This window comes from Amphibalanus amphitrite, unplaced genomic scaffold (genome assembly GCF_019059575.1).
Source record: "Amphibalanus amphitrite isolate SeventyFive unplaced genomic scaffold, NRLGWU_Aamphi_draft 000010F_arrow, whole genome shotgun sequence".
NCBI lineage: Eukaryota > Metazoa > Arthropoda > Thecostraca > Balanomorpha > Balanidae > Amphibalanus > Amphibalanus amphitrite.
This window is the reverse complement of record NW_024881506.1, coordinates 2,069,524-2,090,811: the sequence shown is the minus strand read 5'-3', so window position 1 is coordinate 2,090,811 and position 21,288 is coordinate 2,069,524. Positions and strand designations below refer to the sequence as shown.

General features: G+C 50.6%; 1 protein-coding gene across 1 annotated transcript; it reads left to right on the top strand.

Moving 5' to 3' along the window:
• Positions 1–14,830: 14,830 nt before the first annotated feature.
• On the top strand, positions 14,831–20,614 carry LOC122380962. The gene is made up of 6 exons (XM_043364614.1): positions 14,831–14,958; positions 16,860–16,937; positions 17,500–17,604; positions 18,783–19,027; positions 19,428–20,341; positions 20,411–20,614. Exons 1-6 carry the CDS (start codon positions 14,831–14,833, stop codon positions 20,612–20,614), a joined length of 1,674 nt encoding a protein of 557 aa, XP_043220549.1.
• Positions 20,615–21,288: the final 674 nt, after the last annotated feature.

The window sequence follows — 21,288 nt, the reverse complement described above, 5'->3', positions numbered from 1 at the left end:
CTGACTAAAACAGGTAACTCGTTTAAACACGAGTCAACACGCCGGCAAGCTTTCGTTACTTTATTAACAGACCACAGAACGCGGGCGGTGGCCCTATCCTCCACCACCTCAGGACGGATGCCGTCATCAGCTGGGTCAGGAGCAGGCACAGCGTCGGCTGTCAGCACGCTTACATGATGCCGACACTGAGCCCTGATGTGGCCGTGCTGGCCACAAGCAAAGCAGACAATCTTGGTAGGTTTCTGTTTGGTTCTCTGGTTTTGCTGCCTACCTGGGCCTTGGCCGTGTCTTTGGCCACTACTAGGACGCACAGATCTCTGTCGTTCCATCCGCGCCTTTCGATAGGTGCTTTGCAGTGCTGCCAACACGGCCGCGTCGCCACCAGCAGCCTCTTCCAGGGCGGTGAGCGCTGTACGGTCGACCGCCACTGGGCTGACCTCGCAGCTGCGCTGAGCGGACACCATGGCGGACTCACACCTCTATCTTGCTCGTCAGCTGCTCCAAGGACTTGTATTTGTCGAAGTTCTGGTGAATTCCCAGCTATAACATCTCATTATTAAGGCCAGTGAACACCCGGTCTCGGATGAAGTCCTCGCTCAAGTCACCTTGGCAGTGAGTACAGCGAAAATTGCATTCTAAAGCCTGTTGCTCGCAGCGATGGAGGAACTCTTTCCCCGACTCACCGTCATATTGATACATGAGATGAAACTTGGATCTCTCCTTGGCCGGGTTGGATGACTTCTTCAGAATGGATTCGATGGCATCCAAAGCTCCTTGTACTGACAGATCCGCCCAACGGTCGCCGTACTGTGCCTCAATGATCCGTTCAATCTTGTCGCCGCACTGCAGGCGAATATTGGCGACTGTCGTGGCCGCGCTCCACTGTGACATCTGGGCAAATTGAAGTATGTCACGCCGCCAGATGCGCCATTGCTGCAGTGACATACCGTACACCGCTTTCTCGGGCAGGGAGGTCGCCGGAATTCTCGCGGCGCCTGAGTCCGGCGGCTGGCGAGTCACGGTGCCCGTCGTGTTCCCTGTAGCGCCCAGCATCTGCTGCTGGAGCTCGCGGTTCTGAGCCTGCAGCTCCGTCTGTGTTCGCTGCTGCTGTTGGAGGACAGTGAGGAGAGTCTGCTGCTGGTCTTGTAACATCTGAAGCAGCTGGCGAGTGTCGAGGGCCGTGGGTGCGGCCTCACAACTCTGAGAAGCCGTCGGATCGGTTCCTCTTGGTTCCGGGCTGGCGTCGCCACTATCTTTCTCATTAGGTGCATTGTCGCCGCTTGTGTCCTGTTTCCCAGATGCCTGACCTCTCGTCTCTACAGGCATGTTGAAAATCTAGGCAGCACCAAATGTCATAAGCTTATAATACCGACCGCGCCATGTCGGGATGTCTGTTAACAGTGGATGCAAGAAGATCACTCCCTTTATTTTTCCCGAACACAGGAATCAATTTACTTCTTGAAAAGTCACGGCTCGAGATAAACTAAATGCAAAGTATGCATGAGTGGCTTTCACCAGGAGAAAGTAAAGAAAGCATATACGGGTGACTTCATGCGGGAGATATCCGCTTATAACATCTCACAGTCACTAAGGAACAGGCAACAGGCTGGATAACTCAACCCCGCCTCAAACACCAAGGTGTCACTAAGGAACAGGCAGGCTCAGGCTGGATAACTCGACCCCGCCTCAAGCACCAAGGTGTCACTAAGGAACAGGCAACAGGCTGGATAACTCAACCCCGCCTCAAACACCAAGGTGTCACTAAGGAACAGGCAACAGGCTGGATAACTCACCCCGCCTCAAGCACCAAGGTGTCACTAAGGAACAGGCAACAGGCTGGATAACTCAACCCCGCCTCAAACACCAAGGTGTCACTAAGGAACAGGCAACAGGCTGGATAACTCAACCCCGCCTCAAACACCAAGGTGTCACTAAGGAACAGGCAACAGGCTGGATAACTCACCCCGCCTCAAGCACCAAGGTGCCCGTCCAGTCGGGCCCGGCTCGCCATCTGTCAGCCATTCCCCCGCGAGTCCGACCGGGGCGAGGCCGCCCGAGGCGTTGTCCCATGACATCGCTTGGGCAGTGACGCGATAATGACGGACGACTTCGTGGTTTGTACCGAAGCGCATAGGAGTCCGGCGCTCAACCGTCTACATGCCTACTCGGTATTGCGCCGGCAGTTTCCTCGTGGCTATCGTACACTGCCTTTTTCGTAATGTCATGGCTAATTGACTAATTGGCTAGAGGCCATTAAATGCAAATTGCGCTGGAACGTGTGGCAAGCCTCATCCATGAATGTGCGATTAACGTAAAACATTTAATGTGGCTAGATAAGCACTACATCATTGACATTTTGATCATTGACGAAAGTTTTAAATCAACAGTCATTGTTAACCCGCGCCCCACTGGGGTCTGCGTATAACACTGGGGGGGGGGCTCTTCATAGCCCCCCTCCTAACTCCGAAACTACTGGGACGATCGTCAAAATTCAAACGGCGTCCGATAGCCCCGGAAAAACTGTCGAGCGAACTCTAATTTCATTGACCTCGAGGTCACCGATGACGTCACAGGTCAGGTCAAAGTAAAAATTATTAGCATTTTGGCTTGTTCACATTTTGGGCTCTGGCCGCCGTGTTAGAAGTCAGATCAGGCTCGTTTTTGGTTTACACACTCGTGAACAGATACTTTAGATACCCTGAGGGTGCCAAACTTGTACTTTGATTTTCAGGTCAAGGTCAGGTCATCACAGGTCACGGAAATCTATTATGCGTCGGTCACGTGACACATGTTTTATGGTCCATTTAGGCCATGGATTTCGAATTTGATGTCTTGTGTCATTTGAGGTCATTTTGAGTTGAATTTAGCTTAGGTCAGGTAACTAAGGTCAAAAAAGGTCAAATTTTGAAATTAATTTTTCCACAAAAAAGGTGTCTATTTGATGCAGTTTGAGCTCAGGAGCACGATGGTACTATTTATATTGGTGTACGATGTCAAATACGTACTGAAAAATTGATTTGAAAAATTTATAATTGTGAATTTTTTGCAATAATGCGTATAACTTGGCCATTTTTGAAGATATTTAGCTAAAACTTGCTACAGTAAGTCATAAGCATGTGTTCTGTCACATATTTTCCGTTTTTTTGAAAAGTCAAAAAGTTTTTGAAAAAATGTAAAAATAAAATTTTTAAATTCTATTATATATGATTTTCAAAATTTTCAAAATTTTGAAAATCCGAGATAGCAGTTTGATAGCGCAGTCTATTCTCAGTTTTCTCATGCAAAGCAATTGGATCTAGCTTAAAAACTAAGCTCTTGGGAGCGATTGCCGTGGTTCAATGTTTTGCGTCGAAATCGGCCGAACATGACGTCACTCTAACGTCATTTCCGGCCGACCTATGGTAGTAGCTACGAAGTTCATATTTTACACAAGGTGTCAAATTGATGCAGCCGAAGGTACTGAAAGTTTGGCGTCGATACGTCAAGCGGTTTGGAAGTTATTGCAGAAAAACGGGAGGGGGCTATGAATAGCCCCCCCCCCCCCAGTGGGGCGCGGATCGCCGGATTAACGCATAGTACCGATGAATTTTGCACATCGAGTAACCATTTTGTGAAGTGTCGAAGCATTATGACAATCTGACAAAGTGTTTTGCCTATGACGAACAATGTGCTCAATGACAATGAGTTATGCAGAATGGTTAAATGGAATCCAGCCTGCTTTGCCGACCGTTAAACAGTGATGCACATTGCCGATGGGTTATTCTGAATGACGCTTGTTCAAACTGATGCCGAAATGGTTATGACTATTGGCCATCGAACAACGCAAAAAGGTGTACCTACTAGGTGCACTGGTCTGAAAATTCGTAACATGATGTGAGTAGATACGGCAGCGCTCCGCGCAGATACGGCAGCGCTCCGCGCTGCTATTTTTTAACTTTGAGGACTTGGGTCTGAAATTTTAACATGTTCAGCGAAGGTGTAAGCTTTTTTTATAATTTCAGTCCGAATGGGCCTTTCGAATGGAAGCATTCACAAGGACAGAGTCCCCGCTAAGCAGAGCTTGTTGCGTTAGCCCTGCCCTCCATCCTCCAATCGCGCAAGTCCTGATATATGAGTATTTACCCCGCGTTCGATGTCTCTCAGATGACGAAGATTCTACGTCGTCCGGCCAATCCCGTTTAAGGTCAGCGGGGGCTCGGCTGCGGTTATGGAACGTGATTGGCCGGGCGACGTAGAATCTTCGTCGTCCGAGAGACATCGAACGCGGGTTAGAATCCGAAGGTTAGCGTACGCACATAGCCGCGCACGGCCGGCCCTCTCACTGACTTTAAACTGGCTACGGCCTGCCATCAACAGCAACCATACCAGTCAGGAGGCTCGTAAACATCGAGTGCCCCTCACGCTTCGAACCCGGACTGTTATGTTATGACCGGGACACGAGCTCTTACCTCGCGGAGTCCAACGCTCTACCGACTGAGCTACGGGTCCGGCTCAGTCGGTCCCGGAAGTTGAGGTTAAAAGTTAAAAGTTTGTCAGACCACCAGGTCAGTCCAAGTGACTTCATCTCGAAAAAAAAGAACTTAAACTGCTCGGCTATAGCTACACCGACTGAACGATCGCCTTGCAACGTTCAGCGACTATTATGAATAATGTTAAGAATTGGTATACATAATATATTATTTCTTAAGTGGTTAAGCACTTTCAGGCACTTTTTATTCGTCACTTATCACTCATGGAGTCACTGTCGGGCTCCTGAGGGCCTACACCATTCTCCGGGAGCCCTAGGCGGGCTCCTTTGGGTCCTTCCAGTTGACTAGAATAGGGCTCCACGCGCGAATTCTCTCCTGAGCTACTCAACTGCAGCTACAATGGCCTCTGAAGTTCCACCTGTTTATTTTTGGAAGAAAACGTTTCATCGATCTTTTGCGTCATAGGTACTTTCAGAAAGATATACTCAAATCGTCAACTTGATGAATCGATAAAAATCTATAACATCTCAGGGGACACACCGCTGAATGCTGATACCAATACATACTTCCTATATAGCTATAGGCAATAGGCATGTCTTTTGTGGCATCATATTGGACCTTCATTCCCTCTCCCCCTCCCCCTCCGCTCAGCAACTTTGACTGCCGGGGATCGGACCGGCCATAAGTCCCCCAACCCTCAAACCGAAAGTCTGGATCCACCCAGGTGCCCTAGCTAATCGCTAACTAGAATCAGCGCACACAGATGTCGCGGTTAATATGTATATGTAGAGATGTCGCAACTATTGCCACACATGCAGTGCAAATGGTAGCAGACAGGAGTAGTTCCCCTACCAAAGTGGTGGTTTTCTACCACATACCCTCGTTGAAGTCGGAATTTCCAAATACGCCAGAGCAGTATACCTACTAAACTAGGTATACTGCTACGTTTAGCGACCAGAGTAGGGTGCCGTGCAAAAGTGAGTCCCCTCCACTTGGACTAGTGTCAGTTGGTCTAGTATCGTTTGGGCTAGTTCATTTGGTCTAGTGCTTTATTTGGTCTAGTGCCACTTGAGCTAGCTTCATTTGAGCTAGTGTCATATTTGGTCTAGTTCATTTGTGCTAGTTCCCGAAATTTATTTGAAATATATAGTTCCCTGAGATGCTCGGCCATGTTTACCATGAAAAAGTTCGGTCTCGTTGTCGTATATATTTCGTTCGTTCGATTATGTATAACACACTTCAGATTTCAGATGTTCGGATGTTGGTGTACTTAGTTCAGATGCCCTTTTGCCGGAACAAACATATATAGAGTTTCTTCAAACCTTAAAGGCAACCCGCCCAAATCTTGATGTTTCGGATTTAAACGTTCAGTGTGATAGCATATCCCACGCCACGAAGGAATTCCGCCCGCTCTATGGTGCCTCGTAATGATGTTGAAACAGATCCTTTACATCCTTTGTTTTCGCATCGCCAATTTTGAGTGGTAATATTTGAAGTATTCTTTCGGTAGACAAAACCTTCGAAGCTTAATTTGTCCCCACCCCTTGATGACTTCAAAATTTCCATAGCTACAGCCGATAACCCGTAATTTGCGTCTATCACACAACAAATTTACCTCGCTTCAGTCGAAACAGAAAAGGAATGAAAGCTGCCTCGTGAAGTTCTGTAAAAAAATAAAATAACCGCAAAATCTTTTCCTCGTGAGTCTAATTATTGTGCCAAGCATGATAATACACCTCCATCATGGAAATGAGTCTGCTGAAAGCTAGACGAAATTACGGCACTAGACCAAAGGCACTAGCTCAAATGAATGGCACTTTGGCACTAGCTCAAACGAAACTAGCCAAACTGGCGCTAGACCAGCTGAAGCACTAGACCAATTGCACAAGCTCAAAAGGCACTAGACCAAATGATGCTAGACGAAGAGAGTGGCACCCTGCAAAAGTCAGATGGGACCCATTTTGCACGTACGCACGTGCAGGGTGCCGCTTGCAGATCTCGAGAACGGCTGGGCCGATTGTGCTCAAATTTGGCACATCGCTGGAGACCAGTTAGTAGGGTGCCGTGCACAATTCAGCTGGAGGTACCCCCTCGCAATTTCGCACGTGCAAGGCCCACCCTCTCGCTCGCTCCGTTAGTCGCCCCAAAAGGCGTTATACTTGTGTAATATAACAACAACGGTTAAAATTTTACGAGCGTCCGAGTAAAGTAAGGTAAGCGAGGTCGTTTAAACGGAAATATCTCAAAGAAACATATCAGTATGAGATAGACGGGCCCGGCCTGTAACGCTTTTGAGAGGCTTATAGCTCAGCCACCGAGAGCCGACTGACTTAGTCTTTTGTTGGGTAGCCCTATCCCTCCCCGTTGTTGAGTAATCTTGATTCGTCTTATAAAGATGATCGTTTTATCACGTGTTAAAGGTCAGGAGTTTTCAAATTGTTTTGCTGAAGTAGCGATTTTGAGAGGCCTATATCAGCAACTGCTGGGGCAATTGACTTAGGGTAATTTTGGCAGGGTAGTTGCATCCCTTCTAGCAAACATTGGATATTCTCGATGCATGTGGGTCACCCCCACTTGTTGGTCCGGAAACAGAGCGATGTCCACCGATTGTAGGCTGTAACAACGCAAGGCCCCCTGTTGCACTCTCATTCACATGCTTCAGTTCCCTCTCATTCACCTGCTGGCGTGAATTCTTGACTAAAGCGTTTGCTCTCTCCTCAGGGCTAACTCGCTACAAGTCATTCTGGCGTTAATTATTGACGAAAGTGTTTGTTTTCTTCTCAGGGGCTAACTCGCTCCCAGTTATTACAGAATGCCGTCAAACTGCGCAGTTTCTTCTTGTTGCAATCAGACTAAGAAGCATGCGTTTCTATCATTTTTCCGGTTTCCAAAGAATCCTGCTATTCGAGCAATATGGATAAGTAGCTGTTCAAGAAACGATGGATTTAATGTGGCAAATGCAAGAATTTGTTCTGAGCACTTTCTTCCATCGGACTATGACCCTGCATTTGCAATTAAAGCCTCGTTAATGCCTGAAGTGAGTCCGTGGCTGAAAGTGGATGCGATTCCAACACAGAAGCTTTTGGGTTCCACATCAGGGTATGTATGGCTTTCTGTAAAACCCTTGCTGGTCTGGGGGAAGACGTTTAATGACTCCCTTCAGGTTTTTGCCAGTAACTCACTAACATGCTTCCCTAGACCGAAAGTCCGCTTACGAACCTCAGAACTGCACTTATTCACCATGATTGCCTTTTGGCTCCTGAGGCTAAAAACAAAAAGGGACTACTCTTCACTGACTCAGGATAATAGTTGAACTTGACTCGAGTCGTGACTGGTCACCAAAAGACTGGCTGGTCATTATTTCAAGTTACTGACGCTTGGATTTCACTGAAATTCGAACTTCTGTAACTTTTGAAATATGGCAGGCCGAGCTTAAAGGGACCCCCCCCCAAGTCCCATCTTCAAAAAAGTTAGTAAATTGGCATAAAAGTGATGTCCCTTGGTTCGGAAAGATCAAAAATGAATATATGCCAAATTTCTCCGAAAAATATTCACTGGTTTTCAAGATATTAGGCTTTTACTTTTGTTTACTTTTTGGGATCTCAGCTGTTCCTAGCGACTTATTTGGAAGCAATAATTTTGCAGCCTCAAAGTGCGGCAGACGTTGCGCGCAGAGCAGTGTATACCACCATAGTGTACATGGTTTTAGTCTAAGATTTAAAAAATCGTTAGATCTCTGCTGACGTCATAAATTCTTAGGGGGCATTCCAATGCATTAGCCCCTTAGAATCCGAAAATTGCAAGTTTGAAATTTCATATCTCCGAATTAAAACATTTTTCGATGTTGTGAGGGCCCAAACCGGTATTTGCAGGCCATGGCCACCAATTTGGCTATCTCAACTCAAAACTTTGACCTTTGATGACCTCAGTTCACTTTTTCGAGTTTTGTATGTTTCTAGGCTAGTTTTTGGAGCTGAACTCGAATTCAGCAACCATTTGAACATTTACGAAGTACTTTTGGTGCCTTCGTAACATGTTACGAAGCTGTCAGAGGCGGTTGACACGTACTACGAATACCCGGCAGGACCACTACTGGTTGACCTGACCCGACTTGGCCTAAATGCATGAAGACATCTTCTGGGGTCAACACTAACACGATATTCGTGATCAGCACCCCAAAAAAAGCTCAGCCACACTTACGACGCTCTAACAGGTCCCAATTTTCCCGACTTTTGGGGCATTGACCTGACCTGGAAGGTCAACCATGAACCAATGACCTAGGACCTTAAATTGGGTATCATCGTCTTCCTCTCGTCACGGGCAGCACGCTCGCTCATTTTCGCGAAGCTCTAGCTCGATCAGCGGCCAAACGGCAATGGGGGCAACGGACCCCCCCATACGTTCGCGGCTGACAAAACGCCAATACGGGCGAGGTTTAAATCCATATACATTTAGGCATGGGACAAGAAAGCTCCTGGTTAATAGTGCTAATGAACTATGAAGAAGCTTCAGCTATTAACCTGCGCCCGGCTGGGGGTCCTGGATTTCCACGCCCTGCTGTGGGGGGGGGGGGTTTGAACCCCCCCCCCTTCTAACTCGGCTCCTGGGCCACGTAGCGATACGCAGAAGGCGGCGTTCGAAAGAGCGTCAAAAATAATGAGGAAATCACATTATTCAATTAAGGCAAAATTTCGCCGATTTCCAGGTCGAATATCGACAATGTCCAAGAAGCCAACGCATAACTCGGGAACCAACAGAGCTACAGCGCCACGAAAAAGCGCATTCGATAGCCCTATTAACGCCCTTTCTGAGTAATTTTCTCAGATTTGACCTAACGTCAACGGTTTTGCCTGCAGGGGGCAAAAACTGCAAAAATAGCCGATTTTTTTTTCGGAAACAGTTTTTCTGCAATAACTTTTGACCCAAGCCTTGTACGAGCTTACTTTTACCGGCATCGTGTTCCTCTCGTCAAGACGCATCGCATGAACTATAACTTGACCTTGAAAGGTCGACTTGAAAATTTGACCTCAGGTCAAGGTCATGACATGACCGGAAAGGGTCATGTTGAATTTCGTTGAGTTTCAAACCTCAATAACTTTTGAAATAGTGCGGGCCGAGCTTAGCTTTTACGATATTCGTAATGAGGAGCATGTAGGGGAAGGAGGGTGAATTGCGCCACCTTAAGGAAAAACGCTAATTGCAAGAAAACCGCTGGAGATATAAGCATGCACTGGTAACCATTTCAAAGAGGAGGTCATTGGCTACGATTTAAGAGCCTCCCGATCAATTAAGAATGTTTCGTTTGCTTCTGACAGCTGCTTTTTCAGAAACATGCAAAAGGGCGCATTTGCCAACAACTGCTGTAAATTGCGCCAGGGGGATGGCGCAATTAGAACCCAATTGCGCCCTATACTTTAACATGGCTAAGTGAATGAGACGGAATGCATACACCCCGGCAGTCTAATGTCATTGCGGCTTACTTAAACATTTATAATGTTATTCAGGCTGGATGAATAATAAATGTAGATATAAATCGCGATGTTTTTTGCCCAGGTAGATAACTTAACATGTGTCCGTACGCTTGTAAAAGTGCAACGAAAACGTTTACTGTAACCGACTAGATATATGTGAACGTATGCGCCTATACAGTTAAATTTTCAATCGGTTCTCTCAAAATTAATAATTTTTATCGTTTTGACAACTTAATGACATCAGTTTTTACTTTTTTATCATAGCTGTCACTTCTCACACCTGAGTCCATGTTGAAAATGTCGTATTTTGTCAATTACACCACAAGTCGTGGCCTAAATGGCAGCTGCATTATAAGTTTGACGATAGAGATAATTTGCGGACTGACGACAGCGGGCTGCTCCCTTGCCTGACATTAAACTCCTTCTTTATTGCAATCAGTTAATGATGCATTCATACTGTCGTGATACAATGGCTACACCATTATTCTATTTGCGCCCCCCTGGCGCAATTGCCATGGGCGCAATTAAAATTGAGGTACTTTTTGATAAAAGCATAGAAGTTATCATAAAGATGTTGCAGGAAGTTTACGGTTTTAGTGATATACAATGAAAAAGGGATTTTTCTTTCTAAATATCACTCTGAAAATCACACAAATATCGTAAATTTTTATAGCCAACGGTTCAAAATACTGCAAAAAAGTTAAGAAAACGCCATAACATCTTTGATGGCGTAATGAGCCTTGCTGATTGGCTTCATCGGAGTGTTTGGGCCATAAAATGAACAATCCAGTGGTGAGAATAATGTTTTCGAACACAAAATTCTAAACATGCCATTGAATCCGTGGGAATGTTGGTGGGCGCAATTGGTTAGGAGGGCGCAATACACCCACTTTCCCCTAATGTGTCCGCATACAAATTTTGACGAAAATCGGGGGGGGGGGCTCTCCGAATGACCTTGAAATTCCGTAACTTTGTGACTCCGTAACTTGAATATTTGGCGGGCCGAGCTAAACTTTTATGATATTTGTAATGAGGAGGATGTAATATGTCCATATACCAATTTTGACGGAAATCGCAGGGGCTCACCCAAATGACCTTGAAATTCAAACCTCCGTAACTTCGTAAATATGGCGGGCCGAGCTTAAATTTTGTGATATTCGTAATGAGGAGCATCTAGAGTGTCCGTACACAAATTTTGACGGAAATCGTAGGGGCTCTCCCGAATGACTTTGAAATTCAAGCATCCGTAACTTCGTAAATATGGCGGACCGAGCTTAGATTTTGGGTGCATCGTAATCAGGACGTTACGTACTATCCACTGACCAAGTTAGGTCCAAATCGTAGGGGCTCACCTGGTTCCGAATCTTAGATTTATAGATTAGGATTCACTTACATCTAACTTGATGACCGTTCCATAGAGAATAACCGCGGTCCCCCACAATTTCGTCACGAGCGTCGGACCAATCAGCGTCGAGTACTACCGAGCGCTGATTGGTGAATTTTCCACTAGCGTGTAAGTACTGCTCGCGGAACAATAGCTCGTCGACAATCCTCCACAAACGTCTGTCACCATTTTTCGTAATGCTAAACAGCCGGAGCGTACCCCCTGCCCCTGTCGTGCCTTGAAAATATCTGTAAGAGTCGGAAAATATAACAATTATATCAAGCCCACAGTGGTGAGCAGGAGGGTTTTGCATATTTGTTTCATGATTCATTTCAATTTTACCTTTTGTGAGAAATATGCCATATTGTGTTGTTAATACTTGTCAATCCAGCTCAAGCAAGAATCAGAATGAGAGATTCCATGGAAATTCAATTTCTTTTTTTTCCTTCCCGAGATGTGCCAGAAGAAGGGCACATTGGGAACGTCTTTGTTGCAAACTTGATCCATTTAACTTTGAAACAGCACGAATCTGCTCTAAGCACTTCAAAGAGGATGATTTAGATCCCTCATCTGTTTTGAAGCGTTCTTTGGGAATCAAGTGTAATATGTACCTAAAAGATGGTGCAATTCCATCGATGAATCTTCCAAACAGGTAAATTTTAGTCACCATAGATAAAAGGGTGAGCATTAGTTGGCTTAAGGGCTGGCCATTCTGGGGAGGCGGACTGAGGGTGCTTATTTTGGGGATCGCAACACAATTTGTGGTATTTTCAATAATATTATTTGTACTTGTTGCAGTTTTTAAATTAGAAGACGGCTAGCTATTATTTTTTAATTCGTATTCATGTTTTGGTAATTCAGTGGCAAGCCTGGCAGCAAGCCGGGAAGGCACCTCCCCCAAATCAAGATTACTCCCCCAAATGGCCACCTCTTAAAGGGAATGGTGAATGTTCAGAAAGTGTCTGATTCACTTTTCAGGCTAAAGCTGTGCACATTTTTACACTATTTGGCATCCTAAATCCAGATTTGATAGTTACATGTGGCACAAATGCAAGAGAGAGAGAAAAACAGTTAAACCTCCTGAGCTCTGTTTGGTCACCATTTTTATCAGCATGCTGTGGGTTTTTCCCACATACGGAAGTTATTGCTGGCGCTTCTTTGCCCATCATTGGTCAAATGAATAAGACCACATGAATTTCACCAATGAGGAGCAAAGATGAAAGAAATAGCAGCATGCTCGCAGTCTGCTGATAAAAAAGAAACTGTGACCGAACAAGGCCTGTGTTTTGTTCACCCCCCCCCCCCCCCGTTTATTTATCAGCATGCTGCTACTTCTTGGCCCCTCATTGGTCGAATTCAAGTGGTCTATTCATTTGACCAATGAGAGGCCAAGAAGCGCCAGCAATAACATCCTTATATGGGGAAAACCGACAGCACGATGATATAAAAACAGCGACCGATTAGAGCCGTGTTCGGGTCCGCGCAAAATATTTTGCAGAGTGTGAAGTCACACATGCGATGACGTCAGCCGCCTGGCTCCGCACATGCCCCGCCCCCTCTCACAGTGATGCAAATGGGGTTCACAAGTGGCCATAAATACCGAAAAGGCCCAAATTCCCAGTCCACCTAATCAAAAAATCGTAATATGGCAAGTCAGGCAAATGTTTGGGGTGTCTGAAAAAAACATGATTTTCATGTTTTTGTCGAAACCGGCCAGGTGTATGAATGTCAGCAGTCGTGATATTTTCTATGTCGTAAAATGACTGTGAAGATACTCGCAAGTTCTAACGCCGCTAGCGTGCGTTCATTTCATACAAATGGCAATAATTACACATGGCAATTTTTAATATTTGCTTTCGTTTTACCTACAGCAGTTTACCCAGCGTGTGCCCGTTAGTGCACCATACCATAGATTCCCTAATCATTTCTGAGCCGCACTGTGAAAGAATGAAGGCGCTAGCGCAGGGCTGACCGGCGCTACTTAACTAAAGTTTTCGTTCGTTCGGGTGCCGCGGCGCGGTGGGCGGCCGCGCCGCGGGCGGGGGGGGGGGGGGTCGGCCACAGCGGGGGTTCGTCGGTGCATCCCTCTGCTGTTCCTAAACGAAGTGTCGTAGCGCCTCGCAACAAAAACCAACGGATTGCTCTTGACAAGATCTTGCGTTTGAGCATATTACTTTTGACTTGAGGTCAATATTTGACCTACTTAGAGCAGATCAAAGTTAAACGTCTGTCGAAATTGCAATCCGCGGTGAAAGTAATCCGCCCCGACCGCGACACCCGACCGCGCCGGACTAAAACTTCAATAGCACCGATCTGCCCTGTGCTAGCGCCTTAACTCTCTCATGGTGTGGCTCAGAAATGATTAGGGAATGCTATGATGTGGCGCACTAACGGGCACACACTTTGTTAATTGCTGTAGGTGACAGGGCCTATTTTAACATGTTAACTGGGGGAGGGGGCAAATGCCCCCGCACTCAACAGAATTGCCCCCCCCCCCCAGTCGTCGAGATTTACCCACTATGAAATGGGCATAAAGGAACAAGGTGACAAACATACTACTGTGACTTGTTTTGCAATGGATGTCAAATGAGTCAGTCTGCAAGTAATGACCAGTGGTGGATCCAAGGGTGGGTCATATGGGTCATGACCCTCCGCGCCCTTTGGGCCCGGGTACACCACAGGCCTGCCAGGGGCACCACCGGCCTATCAGGGGCACCACATGCCTGTTGGGAGCACCATCGACCTAGCAAGAACACCACAGGTCTGCCAGGGGCACCACAGACCTGCCAGGGGCCCCACCGACCTCGCAGGGGCACCTTGGGCCTGTCAGGAGCACCTTGGGCCTGTCAGGAGCACCTTGGGCCTGTCAGGGGCACCACGGGCCTGTCGGGGGCACAACAAGTTAATCAGGGGCACCACAGACATTTGAATCAACAGTGCCACAATTTCCGGGCACTGTCCAGAAATTTCCGTTAATTTAAGGAAAGACTACGCTCGCTTCGCTCGCTCCATAACTGCACCCTGAAACAAACTAGTTGGGACAAAGTACACACATATAAATGTATCACGAGAACAGCAAGGGATCTAACAATTACATATTTTCTTTGACATTCACAGTGTTTTGACACTAAAATATTTTTTTTAAAAGCAGTACCTACATATAAAACAAGCAACCACCAGCTGCCCAACAGAGCTTGTCAATTTTTTTGTGCAGTAAACAGGGAAGGTTTCCGCTTTAGGCTAAGAACATACATTTCCAGCTTTGATTTTTTGTTAAGCCATTAGAGGGGTGCCCGGGGCGTCTTTCGCACCCGGGGCACTCTCCCCTACTTGTACCTGAAGGTGAACTCTGGTCTCGTGGCAGGTGTTTATGAGGTTCTAGTTGGGATTTTTCTGACGAGGGAACTTGTTGAAGCAATAACAGTGGCCTCGCTATTCTTTTCAGTTTGATTATCTGTTGTAAGCGATACTTGTAGAGCAGCTCCGGGTTGCCGTCATCAGATGTGATGCCTGGCTGTGCGGTGCCCGAGTGCCGACATGGCACTGGAAAGACGAGCCGCAGGGTTGCCGGGGTGAAGCTGCACACGCCCTACACTCCGCGCCAGGCGGCCGCCTGGTGGCACCACATCCGCAGGCACGGCCGGCTCGCTGATGTCAAAGACTTTCGAGTATGTAGTCTGCATTTTTCGGAAGGCGACTTTGAACGCTGTATGAAATGGGAGCTGCTCAGTGGCGGGAGGCCCCGTGCCGAAAATCCCCATAAGACTCTTTCTGTGGCTGCTGTCCCAACACTTGCATTGCCGGACTTTGCACACGAGAGGTGAGTTTTCCATACAATTAACTGCCACTGAACTACCGTTGAATTAGCATTGAACCGTCAACCTACTACCACCTGGCTAGTGATATTTATGTCGAGACTAATTGCACGATCGTCATTGTGCAGTGAACGTTAAAACATGTATCGGCGTAAAATCAACTTGTAGTCTACGCTCCCTGAAGCCCCAATAAACAAACAAGAACGGTCAACCAGGTGTATCACGTGTCAGTATTGTTCCGCTGATGCCAGTGAGTTATTCGGTGGATTTGAGTTCGGTAATAGAAGTCGCGACGTTAGGTGGCTGGCGTTGGGGGGGGGGGGGAGGGAAAGATACGTCTTGACTCTTAACCCCGCACGCCAACTGCTTTGAGCCGGGTGCGGCCGTCGGTATGCGTCCTCTCGACGTAGTCAGAAGTGTAGGGAACTATCGTAACGCGGCTATCTAGTGCCGGCGGCGTCCGCTCCAGTGCTGCACACTAGTTCTCTACCTCAATTGATCCCGGAGATTCAAACCACTTAAGGACTGATGTTTAATCTGTGCGGACACAAAGCATCCATGAGAGAGCCAGGTTGGCCAGTCATGAGTGAGTATTTATCTTCATATATTTCAAGATGCAACGACGTCCACTTTTCTGATGCAGGGTGATCAATAAAGAATGACATTAAGTTACCCTCCCCCCCCCCCCCGTGGCAGGCGTGTAATAAAATAAAACTTAAACCTACCTTCCGATCATAACGACCGCCCTCTCCGCTGACAACATGGTGTCGAGGCTGAGCGCGTGCACGCCCTGGCTCAGTCGGGCGGAAAATGGATCGGATGGGTGATCTGGAGTGACGAGAAATGATTTCTGCTAAGCAAGCACCCCACAGGAAGTTTACGGTCTCCTGGTCACCGACGAATTCACAAAAACCGATTTCATGCAAAAAGGTGCACGGAGCGAAGGTCATGGCCGAGCTGGCCACCCGGAGAAGGGAATGCACTTGGAGCACCTCCTGTAGACAAACGGAGCGTCACAGCCGACTTCCGTTTGTGTAATATCAAATATCCATAAATTGTCATTCTAACGGTGTACTGTTTACATGTTAAAGATTATATTATGTGCCTGCCTTGGCGCTCACTTAATGTCACTCTTTATTGATCATTGTAACTTTTCAGTGGAGGCACGCACGTAAGATCGATTCCAATAAGCTGTGGGATAAAATGAGAATTGACACCCGCTATCAGACCAAATGACAAGGCCCGGACCACGCTACACTGATGGAAGCACACAGTCGTGTGTTTTTTTTTTCTGCGTATCGTTCGCCTGGATGCCTTTTGAAATTACAATGCTGTTGTTCCTTTGCACTGCATGATATATGAGCTGCTCGTTTTCAAAGGCTGTTTTTACGCGTGCTAAACAGAGTTGAGAAGACTTGCTGGACCAGCTCAGGTAGCGCCATGCTAGCACATTACAGTTCGTGTTTCTCCGTGAATCGTTCTGGGAGCTGGCTGGTACCTGTCGGAGCCCATGTGTTTGCTACAGGTGTGTGTGTATGTGTGTGTGTGTGTGTGTGTCGGAGCACAGTGAGACCGAGTGCTGGTGTGACGGTGGTGCGCCGCGCTGCCTGGCCAGCCCCTGGAGCGGGCCGCGGCGCGCCGGCCTGCAGGTGCTCCCGGGGCCCCCGGCCAGAGACGGAGCGAGGCGGCCACTCACCAGTCCGTGCCCGTCTGTCCCCAGCGGCGGACAGTCCGGAGCCGACGGCACCGCGGCAGCAGCAGCAGCAGATGGCGACTCGGATGACTCCATCCAGAGGCGGTGGGTGGAACGGCGTGTGACGTCAGTGATCTAATGAACGGTGGCCCGTACTCTCTTCTAGTACAGCGGCCCGGGCTCCGTCCCAGTGGTGGCCCGTGCACTGATCTACTAGATTACTGTATGCCTTGGCTATTCTAATGCATTACAAGGAAGGCTTTGGTGCAATCTGATGTAAATGAATTGACCATGTTCAAAAAAAAAAAATGTTCAGTCAGCTTCCACTCAGTGAATATTTTTTGCCGGCCTCGTTCCACAATCGGCAAAGAGAAAGTGTCTCGGTCTGTAAAATCGGCTTAGCGTTGGCACACAGTGAAATGCATACGAAACTCTGCCGGTGCTAAATTCTATAGCTCTCTGTCCGCACCGATTTTTGAACTCTGCGTTCGGACTCACTAAAAAAAAAGAGTAAGAACCTCGGTATTGAAAATATATTATACCGCTGGCATCGTTAAGTGTGCTAGTGTCCTGTGTCTGGCTCTTCCGGAAAATATCCCGCATACTCGGGCCATCCCCTCCCGCCTTCCCTAAAGTGACCAGTGACCGTCCCGCCGCCGCCGACCAGGAGGAAGAAGAGCCGTGAGGAGCGGCAGAAGCGGCAGGAGCGCAAGGAGCGCCGGGAGCTGGTGGAGAAGCTGCTGTCCGAACACGAGGAGAAGCAGCGCGCCAGGTGAGCCCTCAGTCAGTCGCATCGGCCGCCGAGCCACCGCGCTCGCCGCTGGTGCCGGCTCCAGGTGGATCCCGGGACTCCAGCCCGGTTGGCGCGCTGTTGTGACCGGTCTCAGAGCCAGTCTCTCTGACAGAGCCTCCTTGCTGGTGGCTGCTATCGGTGTTTGTAATCACAGGCTGTTTGAAAATTGGCAAACACAATTCGTTGACATTTTGTTTTTCAATTGTAGGTGTGTGCTATGCATGCTGGTGGCTCTCTAGCTTACCCGCGTGTCCTGTATTTAATTTTAGTGATTATGTGGCTGTGCCAGGTGCCTGGGGTGGTCTGTTTCGGCCCGGTCGGTGTCTGACACGTCCCCTGTCCCTGACACGTCCCCCGGTCCCCGGTCTGTGTCTGGCACGTCCCCCGGTCCCCGGTCTGTGTCTGACGCGTCCCCTGTCCCTGGTCTGTGTCTGACACGTCCCCTGTCCCTGACACGTCCCCGGGTCCCTGACACGTCCCCCTGTCCCCGGTCGGTGTCTGACGCGTCCCCTGTCCCCGGTCTGTGTCTGACACGTCCCCCTGTCCCCGGTCTGTGTCTTACACGGTCCCTGGTCTGTGTCTAACACGGCCCCTGGTCCCCGGTCTGTGTCTGACACGTCCCCCTGTCCCCGGTCTGTGTCTGACACGTCCCCTGTCCCTGACACGTCCCCGGGTCCCTGACACGTCCCCCTGTCCCCGGTCGGTGTCTGACATGTCCCCCTGTCCCTGGTCTGTGTCTGACACGTCCCCGGTCCCCGGTCTGTGTCTGACACGTCCCCTGGTCCCTGGTCTGTGTCTGACACGTCCCCGGTCCCCGGTCTGTGTCTGACACGTCCCCTGGTCCCCCTGTCCCTGGTCTGTGTCTGACACGGTCCCTGGTCTATGTCTGACACGTCCCCTGGTCCCCCTGTCCCTGGTCTGTGTCTGACACGGTCCCTGGTCTGTGTCTGACACGGTCCCCCGGTCCCTGGCTCATCCCCTGGTCCCCGGTCTGTGTCTGACACGTCCCCCGGTCCCTGGTCGGTGTCTGACACGTCCCCCGGTCGGTGTCTGACACGGCCCCCGGTCCCCGGTCTGTGTCTGACACGTCCCCCGGATCTGTGTCTGACACGGCCCCCGGTCCCCGGTATGTGTCTGACGCGGCCGCCACCCTGCAGGCCGCCCGTCCAGGTCATCGAGTTGGAGCAGCGCGGATCGGCCATCCGGCGGCCGCCCAAGGTCGCCGGCGGTGACGACCCCGCCTCCGTTGATGACGCGCCGGACGAGTGGGACGGCGGTGACGGCGCGGCCTCGGACGGCGCCGACTCTGATGACGCTGGCGGGCCGATTGTCAACGCGTACCGCCCGGCGCGCCGGCCGATTGTCAACGCGTCCCGCCCGGCGCCGGCGTTGACGGCCGCAGGTACGGCAGACGCGCAGTCGAGCACCGGGTGCTTCCGCTCACATGGATGGCTCACATTCCGTTCCGTTCACGAACTTCACTCCTCTAGTATCTGAGCTTCGTCTGTGCTAGTTCGTGTAGGATTTTCAATACATTCGTAAACAGTGCACATTGTAATGCAACAGTGCGTAAACAGTACACATTGATTTGTAATGTCACAGTGACCATGATACAGAGATCAGAATTGTTACATATCGTTTACGTTACATTAATACACAGTCGCTGCGTTGTCCTTTATTCAGACTTTTTGAAAACCATCTCTGTAACAAGCTGGACATTGTGTTTGGGTGTTGTGTATTTTTGCCCTTAGTATTTGTGGCGGTCCGTCTGTAGCGCCCCTCCCGTCTGTGTGTGTTGCCAGTGAGCCGCTCGCTGCAGCGCACCAAGGAAATCGTCCGGCTGAACGTCCGGCTGCGCAAACTCGAGTCCAGGTGCATCCGCGTACTGGCGGTGCCGGGCGCGCCCCGGCCGGGTGGCGCGCCGCCCGCCGCCGCCGCCGCCGGCCAGCCGGGCGCGCCTCGGCCGGGTGGCGGGCCGCCCGCCGCCGCCGCCGCCGACCAGCCACTGGTGGTGCTGCGGGATACCTCGGCCGCCGCCGCCAAAAAGCTGCCCTTGTTCGTGACGCAGCTGCTGCACCGCAACGAGCTGCCCGACAGCCTGGCCAGCTTCACGCCGACCAGTCTGGAGGCGGCGCAGGAGGCCAACCACCGGCTGAAGGTGCAGTACCTCCAGCTGCAGGCCACCATGCTGCGCTGGGCCATCCAGAACAAAAAGGCCAGGGACGCCGCCGCGGCCGCCCAGAGGGACTCGGAGAGCCGCCGCCGCCGGCGCACGGTGGGCGGAGCGCGCCTGCGACAGCTGCTCCGCCTGGAGACGGCCGTCAAGGCCATGTTCACGGAGGCACAGCTGCGCGCCATCGTCCACGAGCACGGCGGATCGGACAAACAGAAGCGCAAGTTCAAGCCGCACTGGGGCGAGGAGGACCTGCGCCGCGCGCTGGAGCTGCGCGCAGTGGCCGGATCCGACCGCGTGGTCGAGCACGTCCGCGAAAAGATGAAAATCCCGCTGCCGGGCACGCAGACCATTCGGAAGCGGTGCATGCAATCTCCGGAGCTGACTAGCGTGTACCGCGAGATGGTACAGAAGGGCCAGGAGAGCCGGCGGCGGTGCGCCGACTGCCGACGCCAGCTGGCCACCATCGACGGCGTGATCGGCGCGGACCGGGAGCGGCCGCCGTCCGGCGCGGACTCCGACTCGGACGGCGAACAGCCGCCGGCGCCGCGCCACGGCCGGCCCAAGAAGCGGCGCCGCGCGCCGGCCGCGGCGTCACCGGTGCGCGGCAAGCGGCGCGCCATCGAGGCGGCGGTGGCGGCGGAGGCAGCGGCGGCGGCGGCGCGGGGCTGGCCGGACACGTCCGACAGTGACGCCGAGCTGTCCGACCCGGGCGTCTGGAGCCGCATCGAGCGAGCCATGATGGGCGCCGGCGGACGGCCGCCGGACGCCTACGACACCGACGACAGGGCGGCAGTGCGGCGCGCCTGGCGCTGACACGGCCGGCCGGGCCGAGCACAGTGACGGCCAGCTCGCTCGGTGTCCCAGAGGCGAGACGGCTTCGGGAGACGGCCAGCGCCGCATCTGAGCCGTGGCTGCCGGGCGGAGCTCGGCGCTGTTTCATACCTTACATAGTTCAGATTGTTCCGCGAGCCCGGCGGCGTCTCGGGACCGTGGCTGTTTGCGGGCGGGGCCGGAGCGGTTCGCGTCTCAGCGGCCGAGACTGTCGCCCACGTCGAGTTCACTTTCCAGTGTTTTCTCATTCATCGGATGCTGACAATTTCAGGTCATGTAATTAGGGTGATTCATCGCTTTTCATGAATAAAGATGCCATGTTGCGTTGGTATGCGTCGTCCTGTTGAACGTGTTCGGTCGCGTTGCGCGCCTGTCGCCCGCCGGGGGGGGGGGGGGGTGTCGGTGGCGCCGGACCGGCCCGACTTGGGCGCCCCTGGCCCCTGGGGAGTTCCAGGGCACTCGGGTGGCCAGTCCCGCCGACACGCCTCGTGCGAAGGTGACCGTCATCACTTGGAGGCTCGCTCAAAAAGCAGTTACTAAAAAAGGCATCAAAATGTAACAGCAAATGTGTAGGCCGGAAGTTACGCAAAACTAGAATAGCATTAAGCCTACTCACCCCTGTTGTATCTAACCCAGCGTTGCGGCGCGGCGTTTGC